The following is a 12,149-nucleotide window of genomic DNA, read 5'->3' as shown; positions in this document are numbered from 1 at the left end:
TCTTCCTCCTCTTCCCCCGCCCTTTGCCCCGGAAGGCGCTTGTGGCCGGCCGGAAGTGGGGAGGGGGAACAGAGCGCGCCAGAAGCGCCCGTTGCCGCTGCGGCCTTCGCTCCGCGCAGATTCTCGCCCGCCCGCTCACGGTCCCCGGTGCCGCCCCGCCGCCCGGCATGTCGCGGAGGAGGCACAGCGACGACAGCGATGGTGAGGGCCCGGGTAGCGGCGCCCAACCGGGCAGCGCGGAGCGGCAGGGTCCCGGGGCCGCCCCGCGCTTCCTGCCCGGGGGGCGGGGAGCCTCCCGGCGCGGCCTGGGCATCTGCCTGCGACCAGCTGTAGGCGCTGGGATCCGCGCGCGGGTGAATGTGTCGGCCGCGTGCTGCTCTCGGTCCCGTGCCGGGAGCGTGGCCGCGTCTCGTTTTACTTTGGGGAAACGAATGCGAACCTTATGTTCCCAAGGGCTTTGTATGGTTTGCTAGGTGTGGGGCAGGGGCCAGGGCCTGTCAGCCATTTGGGGTTCCTTGTCAAGTAGCAGGTGCTAAGTGCATGTCAGGAAAGGAACGTGGGAGGTAACATCTGTGGCAGCAGTTCTGGTTGGCATATCGTTCCTAATGTATCTTATCTGCATCGGCAGTGCTGTGGCTCCTGCGACCCTGTGCAGGATCCTCCGATGTGGAGCTCTGCTGTCTTCCATAACTGCCTCTAACCGTGGTCAAACTCCTCCCGTGTCCTGGGCTGGATCAGCATTCTCTGGGCTGTATCCAGCCCAAGTCATGAGGAAGCAGCAGCTCCAACTCTGACCCAGAGCACATGATGGTGGTGGTGGTAGCTGTTGCTCGGACTTGGGGTACACAGCAGCATCTCTGGCTCCAGTATGGGGCATGGGGCAGGGACCAATGGCCAGAGAGTCAGGGGCATGGCAGGTAGGCATCACATGCAGAGGGTGACTGGGGCTGTGTGAGCCCTTGCTCACCTTACTGTCACCAGTTGCCTCAGTCACCATGTCCTGAGGTCCATGGATTTGGCAGCAGGCCTCCCACTGCCCACTTTCCCCTGGTCATGACCCACAACTTCTGGGGGTCCAACTGCTGGTAGTCCCATAGTCCAGGTAGAATGGCTGTGTAGGGTAGACCTGGCCTGTGGGCCATGTTTGACACCTGGCCTATGATGTTATAGGGAAGCATTCATGCAGTATTACTTAGGATCTGTGGATCTGGCAAATTATTGTTGTATATAAGCCTTGCACATCAGTATACTGTTTAAAAGTGGCTGTCTACGTACGCATTGTCCACCTAGATTTTGATTTTTGACGCTACATTAGATGAACAGAGAAGGCAGAAACAAAGGGTGAAATGTTTCTGTTAGCCTGTGAAGCTGTATTATAGACCAAAAGAGGCTTCCTATCACTCTGAAACTGTGAAATTCCTTTATAAGGAGTGATATGGACTAGCACAGCATGTTGGTACTATTTGCAACAGAATCCAGCCACAAGCACTGCAAAAAACTAGTGTGCTATTTCACATGGATCTTCTCCCTCATAGCAACTAGTAGTCTGCCTGATATCCTGGAGTTCTGTTCCATGTGCAGCTACTGGATAGACTGACTACAAGTGCTAGCCATATGCAGATGACTAACTGCTCTACTTTTACCTTTTTATACAGCCATCTCAGTATTACCAAGGTATCCCAGTGCCTGCACAAAATCAGTTATAGATGGACAGCATCTGTCTAAACATAAACATGACCAAGAGCTAGTGTGCAGCCTTCTTTGGTTAAAGATGACCATAGTAACTGGTCAGTTCAGTCTGTGGTATTGGTGAGGAGTGCAAGAACACAGATCCTTCTGTCACAGACTGTTTCTTGCTGCCTTGGCATCATCTTGTCCTGGCAGACAGTGACCCCAGTCTATTCTACACACTTTTTGTCATTTCCCATCAGGTTTACTGTACACTTGAGGAATAAGCCATCAGCATTTAGGAAATCTGAACAGTAAAAATGCTGCAATATTTCCTCAGTGATGTAGGCTGCAGTAGGGACATCGGATTGGCCCTCTGCTCTTTTTCTTTATAACATAAAATCAAGTTTAGGTCACTTTTCATGTTTTCAAGGTGCTCAGCTGCTTGGAGTCAGTACATCTAAAGTGTTATCTACGGCTCTGGGGAGACTGTTGTTGACAGTTTTGCTGTTCTGGTGTGGTGGAATCTTCTGCCCAAATGGGAAAACATGTTTGTGCAGGGAGTGCATTCTAGTCTGGAATTAACTTCCTCGGGAATAGAGGACTAGCATCAGCCTTACCACCTTCTGCTGCAAAGACAAAGTGCATTCTACCTGGCTTGTCAAATGGACAGAATGACATGTATGCTTTAAGAAATAAAACAAGATGAGCTAACTTTATGTAAAAATCTCCTCCCACCACTACCTCAGGAGAAGACAGAATGGCAACATTGGCTTAAAGCACTGTTAGAGTATGTTCAGATATTAGTGACATGAACAACATAACAGTATGTAGGAAAAAAATAGAATAGGTTCAGCACTTTGGGCATATATAATTAAAAATGAATTAATAGTAGATTCTCTACCCATGCAGAATTTTATTATTTTACTGCTTGGGTTTTTTACCTTTTACTGGCAGAGATGAATTCCAAATCATTGTTTCAACTTTTAAACCCTTTTAATAAGTCTCCGTTTTTTTTTTTAGTTTGCCAGAGTCTCAAGTGTCTAGTCATTTTCCCAAATTAAAAAAGTGTAAATACATTTAAAGGGATCTATGATACAATCCCTTGCTCAAGGTTCATCACATTTTAACACAGGTGTCAGAGAACACAATGGGATGCTTAATGGGGAACATAAAATTAATAAAGTTAATTCTCCAGTCATTTTTTTAGCTTTATAATATGCTGCTATTGGCATTGTGAAATTACTTCCTAATAAGATGTCAAAATTGGGCATTGTATGAAGAGTAAGATTTGTGTAGAAGTACAAATGTTGTCTTTGTTAATTTTAACATTTATTTGGTCTGTCTTGGATAACAGTAGTAATGTCGTGTGTCCTTGGTGTAGTAAAAAATTAGAATGAGAATGGGACTGACGGAACCGTTAAGCAAACTCTTAAAAATTAAGCAAGGAATAATTTTAACATTTATTCTTGATTTTTATTAATATGTTGAAACAGGGCAAACTCATAAAAGGAGGAGAACATCCGAGCCATCTGAAATTGAAGAGAGACTAGAATCTTTAATATGCAGAGTGGGTGAGAAGGTAAGAGTTAGCAGTAAGTTATGGTCCTTAACATGCTTGGGCACAAGATTTCTGGCATCTGTCTTTTTTTTTAATAATGCTGAGTTTGAATTCAATTAAGAGTCCAAAAAAAATATCCAAAAGTAATTGTGAAAAATTACCTACTCAAAATGTTGTCAATTTACTCTGTAGTGGGGGCTTGACCTTCTTTCTTAGTTCTCTTGAGTGCATTTTAACATCCTTGCAGCAGTTAGACACTGACTTGTCTCTCTATTTCACTTGTGGTAGGGTAGGGTGCTTTTGATGTCTTTGGGCAATTTGCCTTGCAGTTGTGTGACAAGGTTGATTTGTGTAGAGTTAGGAATGGGTTAGATAATGGATGGTATGTAATGATCCAGCCTCAAGGAGCTTGGACTAGACCTCTGGAAGTCCCTTTGAACCCTACTTTTCTTTCTACCAAAGTAATGCTTAATGTTTGGAAGCTTAAATTTCTTTCTCCTTTTGCTGAAGTCTTTTCAGGATAGAATTCTTAAATCTAAGTTTCTTATTTCCCTAAATAAATTTATCTTTCATAGTCTGCTACTCATGTAAAAGATTTGTTGGCACTACAATAGGTAGTGTTTGGAATAATAAAGTAAAGCAAGCTAGACTAGAGCATTCATTTTAATTGCTGTAATTCTACCTAACCATGAAATTTCATATTTTGGCCAGTTCTATAAATCTGTTTTAGAATCTTGTTTCAATCAAAGGAGTAAAATTGTAGCTATACAAGTCCTGTCTTTTTTTTTTAGTAGTATTCCCCCTTCGGTATTTTAATGAAGTAGTTACCCGTTTATATTTATAACTGTCTCTCTTCATTGATCTGGTCCTATACCAATGTCTAGGAGTTGTGACTTTTCATAGTTAACTTTAAATCCAGAAACTTCTCTGTGTTGTTTTTCTCCTTTTGTGGTTCAGGTAGTAGGTTAATTGGTTTTGTAATGAACAGAGATCTGGGTGTTCTCTTTGCCGCAGAAAAACCCAGATTTTCTCCTTTAAAGGAGAAAAACGTGGGAAACTGTGGGTTTCCCTTTGATGGCTGAGAGAATTCCAGCCTACAAGGGGCTGCTTGGGGCTGGGGGGAGCAAGACTCAGAGGGTGCCGCATGTAGTACAGACAGTGGTGGAGAGCAGTTCCCCCAGCTGCCTGCAGGTAAGTCTCTTGGGGGAGGTCATAGGTAATGGGAGGGGCAGATTGAGGCCCCCATGGTGAGGGGGGAAATGGGGCAGAGTTGGGGGCTGGGGGTGCTACCCAGCTGGGGTGGTGCGCAGGGCCTGGGGCCAGGGCGGAATGCACAACTGCAGGGCCTGCTGGGGGAGTGGAACAGAGCCACAGCTGGCTCATCTGGTGAAGAGGAAGGCTGGCTTCTCACCTGTGTGTGCACTCCCAGGGACAGGTTGTTGTACCAGAGGCAGTGCGTTGGGGAGGGCACATGGGCTCAGGGGTCCCTGCTCTGCTGCATTCCCCCTGGCTTCCACAGTCCAACAGGCGGGACCCAGTGCAGGAGGTTCAAAGTGGGGTGGGGAGGCTTGGTGCTGCCATTGCCGGGAGCCCTGCTCTGGCCATGCCACCACGATGAGGCGCCCCCCTCCTTGCTGGGGTGGAGGGCAAGGGGCGCAACTCCTCAGTGCCACCACCACCCCTGCTGCTGCTGGGCCTGCAGGGGGCACCTCACCGTGGCAGCATGACTAGCACAGGGCTCATGGCAGTGGCAACATTGAGGCTTCTTGCCCTGCTCTGCCCTCCCATTTTGGGTCCTGCCTGCTGGCCTGTGGAGGTTTCTTGGGGGAGGGCAGCAGGGCATGTAGCCCTGCAGCAGGGAGCCCACATACTCCCCCATTCCCCATGAGCTCCGCTTCAGCTGTGCCACCATCAGAGAGAAGCAGGGGGCCAGTGGGGTCTGTGATTCACACTGGCTGCAGCAAGCTGTTGCTTCCCACACAGCAGCTGGGGCTCAGGTGCTGCTGGCTGGCTGCAGCTGGTGCCCATGCAGCAGAGAGTGAGCAGCATGGTCCTGTAGCCCTAGCAGTGGGGGGCCCTCTCTGGCAGGGCTAGGGGGGCCAGGGGTCTGTGGGTCAGCAGTGAGAGGCACTGGTAGGGCCAGGGGCTGCAGGTTGGGAGTGAGGAGCACAAGCAGGACTGGGGGGACTGTGTTTTGGGAGTAAGGGCTGGATCAGAGCACCAGCGGTACCACAAGACTGTGGGGGGGACAGCTGCAGCTGGACCCGCATCCTGCTTAGTGAAGGGGATAGGGGGAGTTCTGATTTTCCATAATAAAAAAAAAACGAAATCAAATGCCAAAATGTATAGGCATTTAGAATTTATTTCATCATGACGATTGAGGCACTAGTAGGCTTCTAAATTGTTATAAAATTATTAATATATCAATAAAATATTGTGTTCAAGTGATACAAATTTATAGATATATATAGTGGCATTTCATTTTAATCATGGAAAAATACCAAGGGGGGGGTGTTGAAGTTTGGGTTCTTAAATGGACAAAACTAGACTAGCTGGTAATGAATAATGTTATGTTTTTCTTGTCCTACGTTTAATAGGCCTGTGTTGAATCTTTCTGGATCATGGTGTGTGTGTGGGAGGTCACCCAGATCTTCAACATGTATGCCTAGGCAACACTGTGGAGGAGTGGAGGCTGCCCAGACATTTCGTAACCCCCTTAGGCCATTGAGACAGAATCCAAACACCAGGCTGTGTCTAAATGTTTGGTGCCTCAATGACTGTAGTTGCATGTACTTTTGCAAATCAAACCAAGGTCTCCTGCATGGCAGATGTGGATTCTACCACTGAAACACAACAGGAAGAGTGTCCTGCCTGCTCCCTGTATATTTGGATTATTTCTGGCTGACTGGACAAACAATTCCATTACCATAGCAAAAAGTAGGGGTAATAATAGGCATCCTTGTTTTGCATACCATGTTTTTTTAATATGCTATCTTTATAACCACCTTTAAATTATATTGGAATGGTTGAAGTAAGCCCTCTGGTTTGAAATTTATATTATATGTTTCTGATTTAGTTAGTTTATAAGATCATACATTTCTCATAGATCCTATGTGTAACGGAAGTGAAAAGATACAAGAGGTAAGGATTTTTGTAGGCGGTATCTTTTATTGGACCAATTATGTGGTTGGTTAGCCTTAAGCGAGCTTTTAAATGCAGTGCATTCTGCTTCAGGTCTAAGGAGAAAACAGGTACAGTTAGGGCTAAACACAAATGGAAATGGGTGGTCTTCTGAGAGCGATCACTTGTATGAAAGGCCTGGAGTAAAGATTCCAGGCCCAGGCATCACTGAATAGCTTTTCTGCAAACGTTCACATAGTACAGCAGGTATTAGAAGAGGCTGTACATTTGTTCAAGTTTCTCTGGAGAGTCTCTCTTATTAAGTTGTTCACAGACAATCAGGGTGAAGGAATAAAAGGAAATACACTCCATAAGAAACTGTCTGAGCAGAAAAAGAAATGACCCAGTACAGTGAAAAGCTTGTATTCTACAAACCACCTGAAGGAGAACACGGAGAAAAGTGTCATTGGTTTAACCCTTCATGTCTTGAAGATGGCTAGAGGAACCTAGCAATTCAACCACCTGAAAGTCAAGCAGTAACACACCACCACCACCAAAAAAGGATTCAGTGTAGGAGTCAGTCCCATAAATAAAAAAAATTCTGTTGGGGGGGAGGGGAGGGGGTGGTCTGAAGGTTTGCAAAATAGGAGAAAAGACACATTCCTAGGAGTAACTAACAGACAAGAAAATTGCAAAACAAAGGATAGCTTGATTAATGGAGGGTCAAGATAATTGAAAAGGGAAGCATCTTTACCACCTGTAGAGTGAAAAAGAGATTACCAGGTAGGTTATAGTAAGCTGTGAAGTCAATGTCTGTGTTCATTCCTTGGTTCTCAGTGTCTAGCCAGTTTTTGAATCATCATTCCCAGGTTCATCTTTTGAAGGAGTTTTGTAAATATCCCTTGAGAGCTGGGATAGTGAGGTCAGAAAGTGAGTGGTTGTTCTGTGAAAAGTGTTCTCTCCTGTGTGTGTTTGTGTCTCTGTCTATAATTTATTTCCTGTGATCTTGCATTCTGGTGTATAGTTTTAGTCTGGCTTCACCCACATAGGTTTCCATGAGGCATTTGGTGCATTGGATGAGATTATACCATGTACGGGGGTAGATATGTCAGATCTGTGGATTCTGCTTGGTTTGTTGTGGGCAGTATTGATCATTTTAGCAGTGGAGGCATTTTGACAAGTTTTGTATTAATTGTTAAGGCAAGGCTGCATCCTGTTTGAAGTCTGATCTGTGGTGACTTTGCTTCTGTTGATGAGTTAGGCAAGACTAGGGGGTTATTTGAAAGTCAGGAGTGCGGTCTAGGGGAAAAGGGCTGGGGGTATTTCTCTCAGGTTCTGATCTTTTTCAAGTAGAGGCTGTTTGATTCTTCCTACTGGTTCAGGTGTTGTGTGGAAGGTGACCACCAAGGGGTGTGGTCACAAGGCAGTTTCTTTTTGTATTATAGCAGGTATTCAGTGATACCTGGTCTGGAATCTTTACTAAGCTCCAGATATTTCATAGCAACTATCTCTAAGGACAATCCATTTCTAACTGGTTTTAGCCCTGGGTATTTGTGATCAGCCTTTCCATGCTAGAGTGTCCTTGTATGAAGGCAGGTTTCATATTGGCTAGGTGGCATCAAGAGTGTTCTCAGAGCAGATGCCGTGGCATCTGAGGGCCTGACTGGAGATTTACAGCTTTTATTGGTCTGTTTGTGGTTGTAAATATGGTGGTCTGTATGTTATTTTGTATATATGGGTTTGTAGGGTACTGTTCCAGGTGTGGATCATGGTATTTAGAAAGTTGATGTTAGTATAAGAATATTCCAGAGAGAATTTGATCAGGGGGTGATAGTTGGTAAACCTCAGGTGGAAGTCAAGGAGTGAGTCCAGGGGTTCAGTCCAGATGATGCAAATACCATCTATGTCAGGGGGTTTGAACCTTTTTTAACAAGTGTACCCCTTCTTTCTCAAAGTTTCAGCTCATGTACCCCTTAATATTTTTTCCTGTTTTGGGAGGGGGGCAGATCAAGGCCCTGTGGTGAATGAGGCAGGGGCAGGAGCTGCTCATCTGGGGCGTGGGACAGAGTTACAAGAGGCTCGTCCAGGGGGCACAGAGGACGGGATTGCTGCATGCAGCCCGGGAGGGCATGGGGGGCAAATGCCCCATGATCTGCGTGCGGCGCAAGGGTGGTCTGTTACTGTTGAGGGGAGAGACAGATTGAGGCTCCAGCAGTGGGATAGGGAGTGAGGAAGGGGCTGCTCAGCCAGGGTGGGGTGGGACAGAGCTGTGAGTGGCTTGTCCAGGGGGCATGAGGAGAAGGTATGGCTCCTGCTGTTGAACACACTCCGGGAGGGCATGAGGGGCATGTGCCCCTGGATCTGTGTGTGGGGCAAGGCCGGGCTGCTGCTGCAGCGGAAGGGGTGGCCAGACTGAGGCCCCAGCAGTAGTGGAGGGAGTGGGGCTGGGGCAGAGGCTGCGCAGCCGGGGTGGGGTGACTCCTGCCACTACATGCACCCCGGGAGGACATGGGGGAGGTGTGCCCCCAGATCTGTGCATGGGGGGCAGGCAGGCTGCTGCTGTGGGCTAGGGTACTGGGCTCTTCCGGGTGGGGGCTGGGCTAGGCTATGCTTGGTGGGCGGCTGTGGCACTGAGAGGGCAGTTGGAGGGGGAAGAGCTACAGCGAATTCTGGAGTAGTTGCAGTCCCCTGCCTGCCCCCCCCCCCCCCGTAGCCCCTCCCATAGGCCCCCGCAGTGAGACGGGGAGTGGGGCTGGGGCAGGTGCTGCCCAGCCAGGACAGCACAGGACAGAACTGTGTGTGACTCACCCAGGGGGTATGGGGGGGTGGTAGCTCCAGCCTTTGCACGTATCCTGGGAGGGCATGGGGAGAGCATGCCCCTGGATTTGCACTCAGGGCATGGCCAGACTGGGGCTGCATTGGGCTTTTCCCAGAGGAGGCTGGGCCAGGTTGCGCTCAGGGTGGGCAGTGGCAGCACTGGGAGGGCGCTACAGAAGGGACTGCAGCCACCCCAGAATTCACCATAGCTTCCCAAACCCCACTCCCAGTGCATCCTAGCCCAGCCCCTGCTGGGAACAGCCCAGCGCTGCCCCGGCCCCAGCCTGCACTGGCAGCCTGCCATGCCCCGCTTACAGATCCAGGGGCACGTGGACCCCCATGCCCTCCTGGGGTGCATGCAGTGGCAGGAACCACCACCCCCCATGCCCCCCAGACGAGCTGCTCACAGCTCTGTCCCGCATTCTGCCCCACCTGAGCAGCCCCACTCCCCGACCGTGGGGGCCTGTGGGAGAGGGGCTATGGGGCAGGGGGGTGCTGCAGCCATACCAGAATTAGCCATATCCTCCCCCAACCCCCCTCCCAGCACCACTGCCACCTTCCTGGAGCACAGCCCGCCCCAGCCCAGCCCCCACCGGGAAGAGCCTAACATGGCCCCGGCCCCATCCCACCCCACCCCACACCCAGATCTGGGAGCACATGCCCTGCATGTCCTCCCAGGGTGCACATAGTGCCGGAGCCACTGCCCCCAGCCCCCACGTGGCTCAGTCCCACGCTCTGCCCTGGCTGGGCACCTGTGGCCCCTGCCCTAGCCCCACTCTCTCTCCCCACAACAAACTTACCAGCCAGACCTGGCTGCTTTCCATGTGGCCAGGCTGCTTGCGTGCTGTTCTGAGTTTGCACGCATGCACACAGAGTTCTATGTACTCCTTATGACCCTTTTAAGTACCCCTTGGGGTACATGTACCCTGGTTGACAACCACTGATCTATGCAAATGCAGGTTTGGTAGTGTAGTTTTCTAAAAATCCCTTCTCCAAGTGAAATGAAGAGATGACTTTTTCGGTGTTTGTGGCAGAATTGAAGAAGAGTACTCAATACCTTGTTTATTCCTCATCTGCTGCCTGCTTCCAGCAAATGAAAAATGTTGTGCAGCCTAGTAAGATTTGAAACATTAGTCATAAAAACAAACAACTCTCCCCATCTTCTTTTTATCTATTGTCCTCTTCATTAATAAGAGCACAACAAAATAGTCTTCCATCCAAACACTTTTTCTTGAGGGATTGATGGATATTTCTTGATCGGTCAGTTTCTAAAACTTATTTTCTTTCTTAGAGTACTTCATCTTTGGAGAGCAATTTGGAAGGCCTAGCTGGTGTCCTGGAGGCTGACTTACCAAACTACAAGAGCAAGATATTAAGAATTCTTTGTACAGTGTATGTATGCAAAAATCACTTGGTACTGTTATCTACATTAAATGTTTCTCAAACATAAATGTCACGTGTAAAACCTTCGTAAGAGCTACTTCTTAAGCATTAGTAACACAGAATTCATTTTATTCTTAGCAAAAAAAATTGGAGAAGGAAACTTGGTTGGCAGTAGAAGCTAAAAAAGGAAAATAACTGCCCAAGTACACTTGCTGTGAGTGTCCATTGAGTAATTAGTCTGAGGCTCTCCATCTGGTTTATTCTACAACATAGCAAAGCTATCCTTTCACTAGAGAGCCATGAGACTCTTGTGAGGATCCATTGAGGTGGCTCAAGATTGTGATATTTTGTTGGCTCTTGGTTTGCGTTTTTATGCCTTCAATTGTGTATTGTCTGAAATTTCCAATCCCAGGGTAGGCTTGGATAGGTGTGGCTCAATGCACAGTTACACTTCTGAGAATTATTACAACATTGTCATCTGAACCATAAACACACAAGTCAAACAGTTAACTTGCTTCCCACAGCAGTTAGGCACCTGAAGAGGTGTAAAGCTTGATGTTACATTGACATGAAACGTAGTTAAATGACATATTAACATAGTTAACATGGAAACAGTCCACTTGAATTCCTTCAATGCCTTGCATATGAAATCATTAATGTCGGTGTGATAAGCTTTTTGGATCTTAATTCAAAATTTCTATAAGCAGTATAAAATGGCATTTCAGTCTTCTTGTATAACCTTCATGATCTGATATATACTTTAACAGTACATATAAACCTTTAGAGAGGCAAGGATTTTTGTGGGTGATGCCTTTCGTTGGATGGACTGCATGGCTCTGTCCCAGCCATGCAGTTGGTCCATTAAAAGATATCACCCATAATAACCCTTGCCTCATGCATAATTTCTGGACCCTCATGGCTATATTATTCCAACATTATAAATCTTCACAAATTCTAGTTTTGAATTACTAGCCATGTTTGTGTGAAATCTAGGGAGTAGCTAAAGAAAGGGTATTGGGAGGGGGAGGTATGACAATAAGTTTTTGTTTTGTTCTATAGGTTTTTTTAAGATTCAGTGGGGGGTGGAGGGGTTGTTTTTTTTAACTCTAAGGGCGCATCTACACGTGCGCTTTACTGTGGAGTAGACTCAGTAGCTCCTCAGTAAAGTGTAACCTTCTGCATGTGCACTGGTATTAGGGCACAGTAAACTAATTCTGCCGTGAGATAGTACTGTTGGGGACAGTACTCGCTTATGGAGGGGTAATTTACTGCACTGCAATTCCTATATGGACACTGACCACGGGCATAAGCTGTGCCCATTCAGCCCTGCCAGCTGGGGCCTGCTTCTCCCTGGTTCAAATTGCTGCTGTCCTGGGACCACGTGTGGGTGCTGCACCTGAAAGGAGTTCACTCCAGCTCAAACTGCTCTGGAGTTTATTGCTTCACATTAACTGCATGTGTATTTGCACCCTAAATGACCGTAAAATTTACATTGGTCCTTCCAAGTATAATGGAGCTTCAATTTGATTTCAATGTTACGATTTTGGTTTTGGGTCAGTTTGAGACAGTGGGGACAGAAACTAGCTAAAAGTTTTTTTTT

At 47.3% G+C, this 12,149-nt stretch overlaps 1 protein-coding gene across 1 annotated transcript in view; it reads left to right on the top strand.

Annotated features, from left to right (window-relative positions):
• Window positions 1-29: 29 nt before the first annotated feature.
• Window positions 30-12,149, top strand: part of NCBP1 (nuclear cap binding protein subunit 1) — a 54,925-nt gene continuing 42,805 nt past the window's right edge. The window contains exons 1-3 of the mRNA XM_006266718.4: window positions 30-201; window positions 3,165-3,250; window positions 10,458-10,558. Of these exons, the coding sequence (XP_006266780.1) occupies window positions 168-201; window positions 3,165-3,250; window positions 10,458-10,558 (221 nt within the window). The 5' untranslated portion in view covers window positions 30-167. The remainder of the gene's footprint in view (window positions 202-3,164; window positions 3,251-10,457; window positions 10,559-12,149) is intronic.

Source organism: Alligator mississippiensis, chromosome 3, assembly GCF_030867095.1.
Source record: "Alligator mississippiensis isolate rAllMis1 chromosome 3, rAllMis1, whole genome shotgun sequence".
NCBI lineage: Eukaryota > Metazoa > Chordata > Crocodylia > Alligatoridae > Alligator > Alligator mississippiensis.
This window is presented reverse-complemented; position numbering and strand designations above follow the sequence as displayed.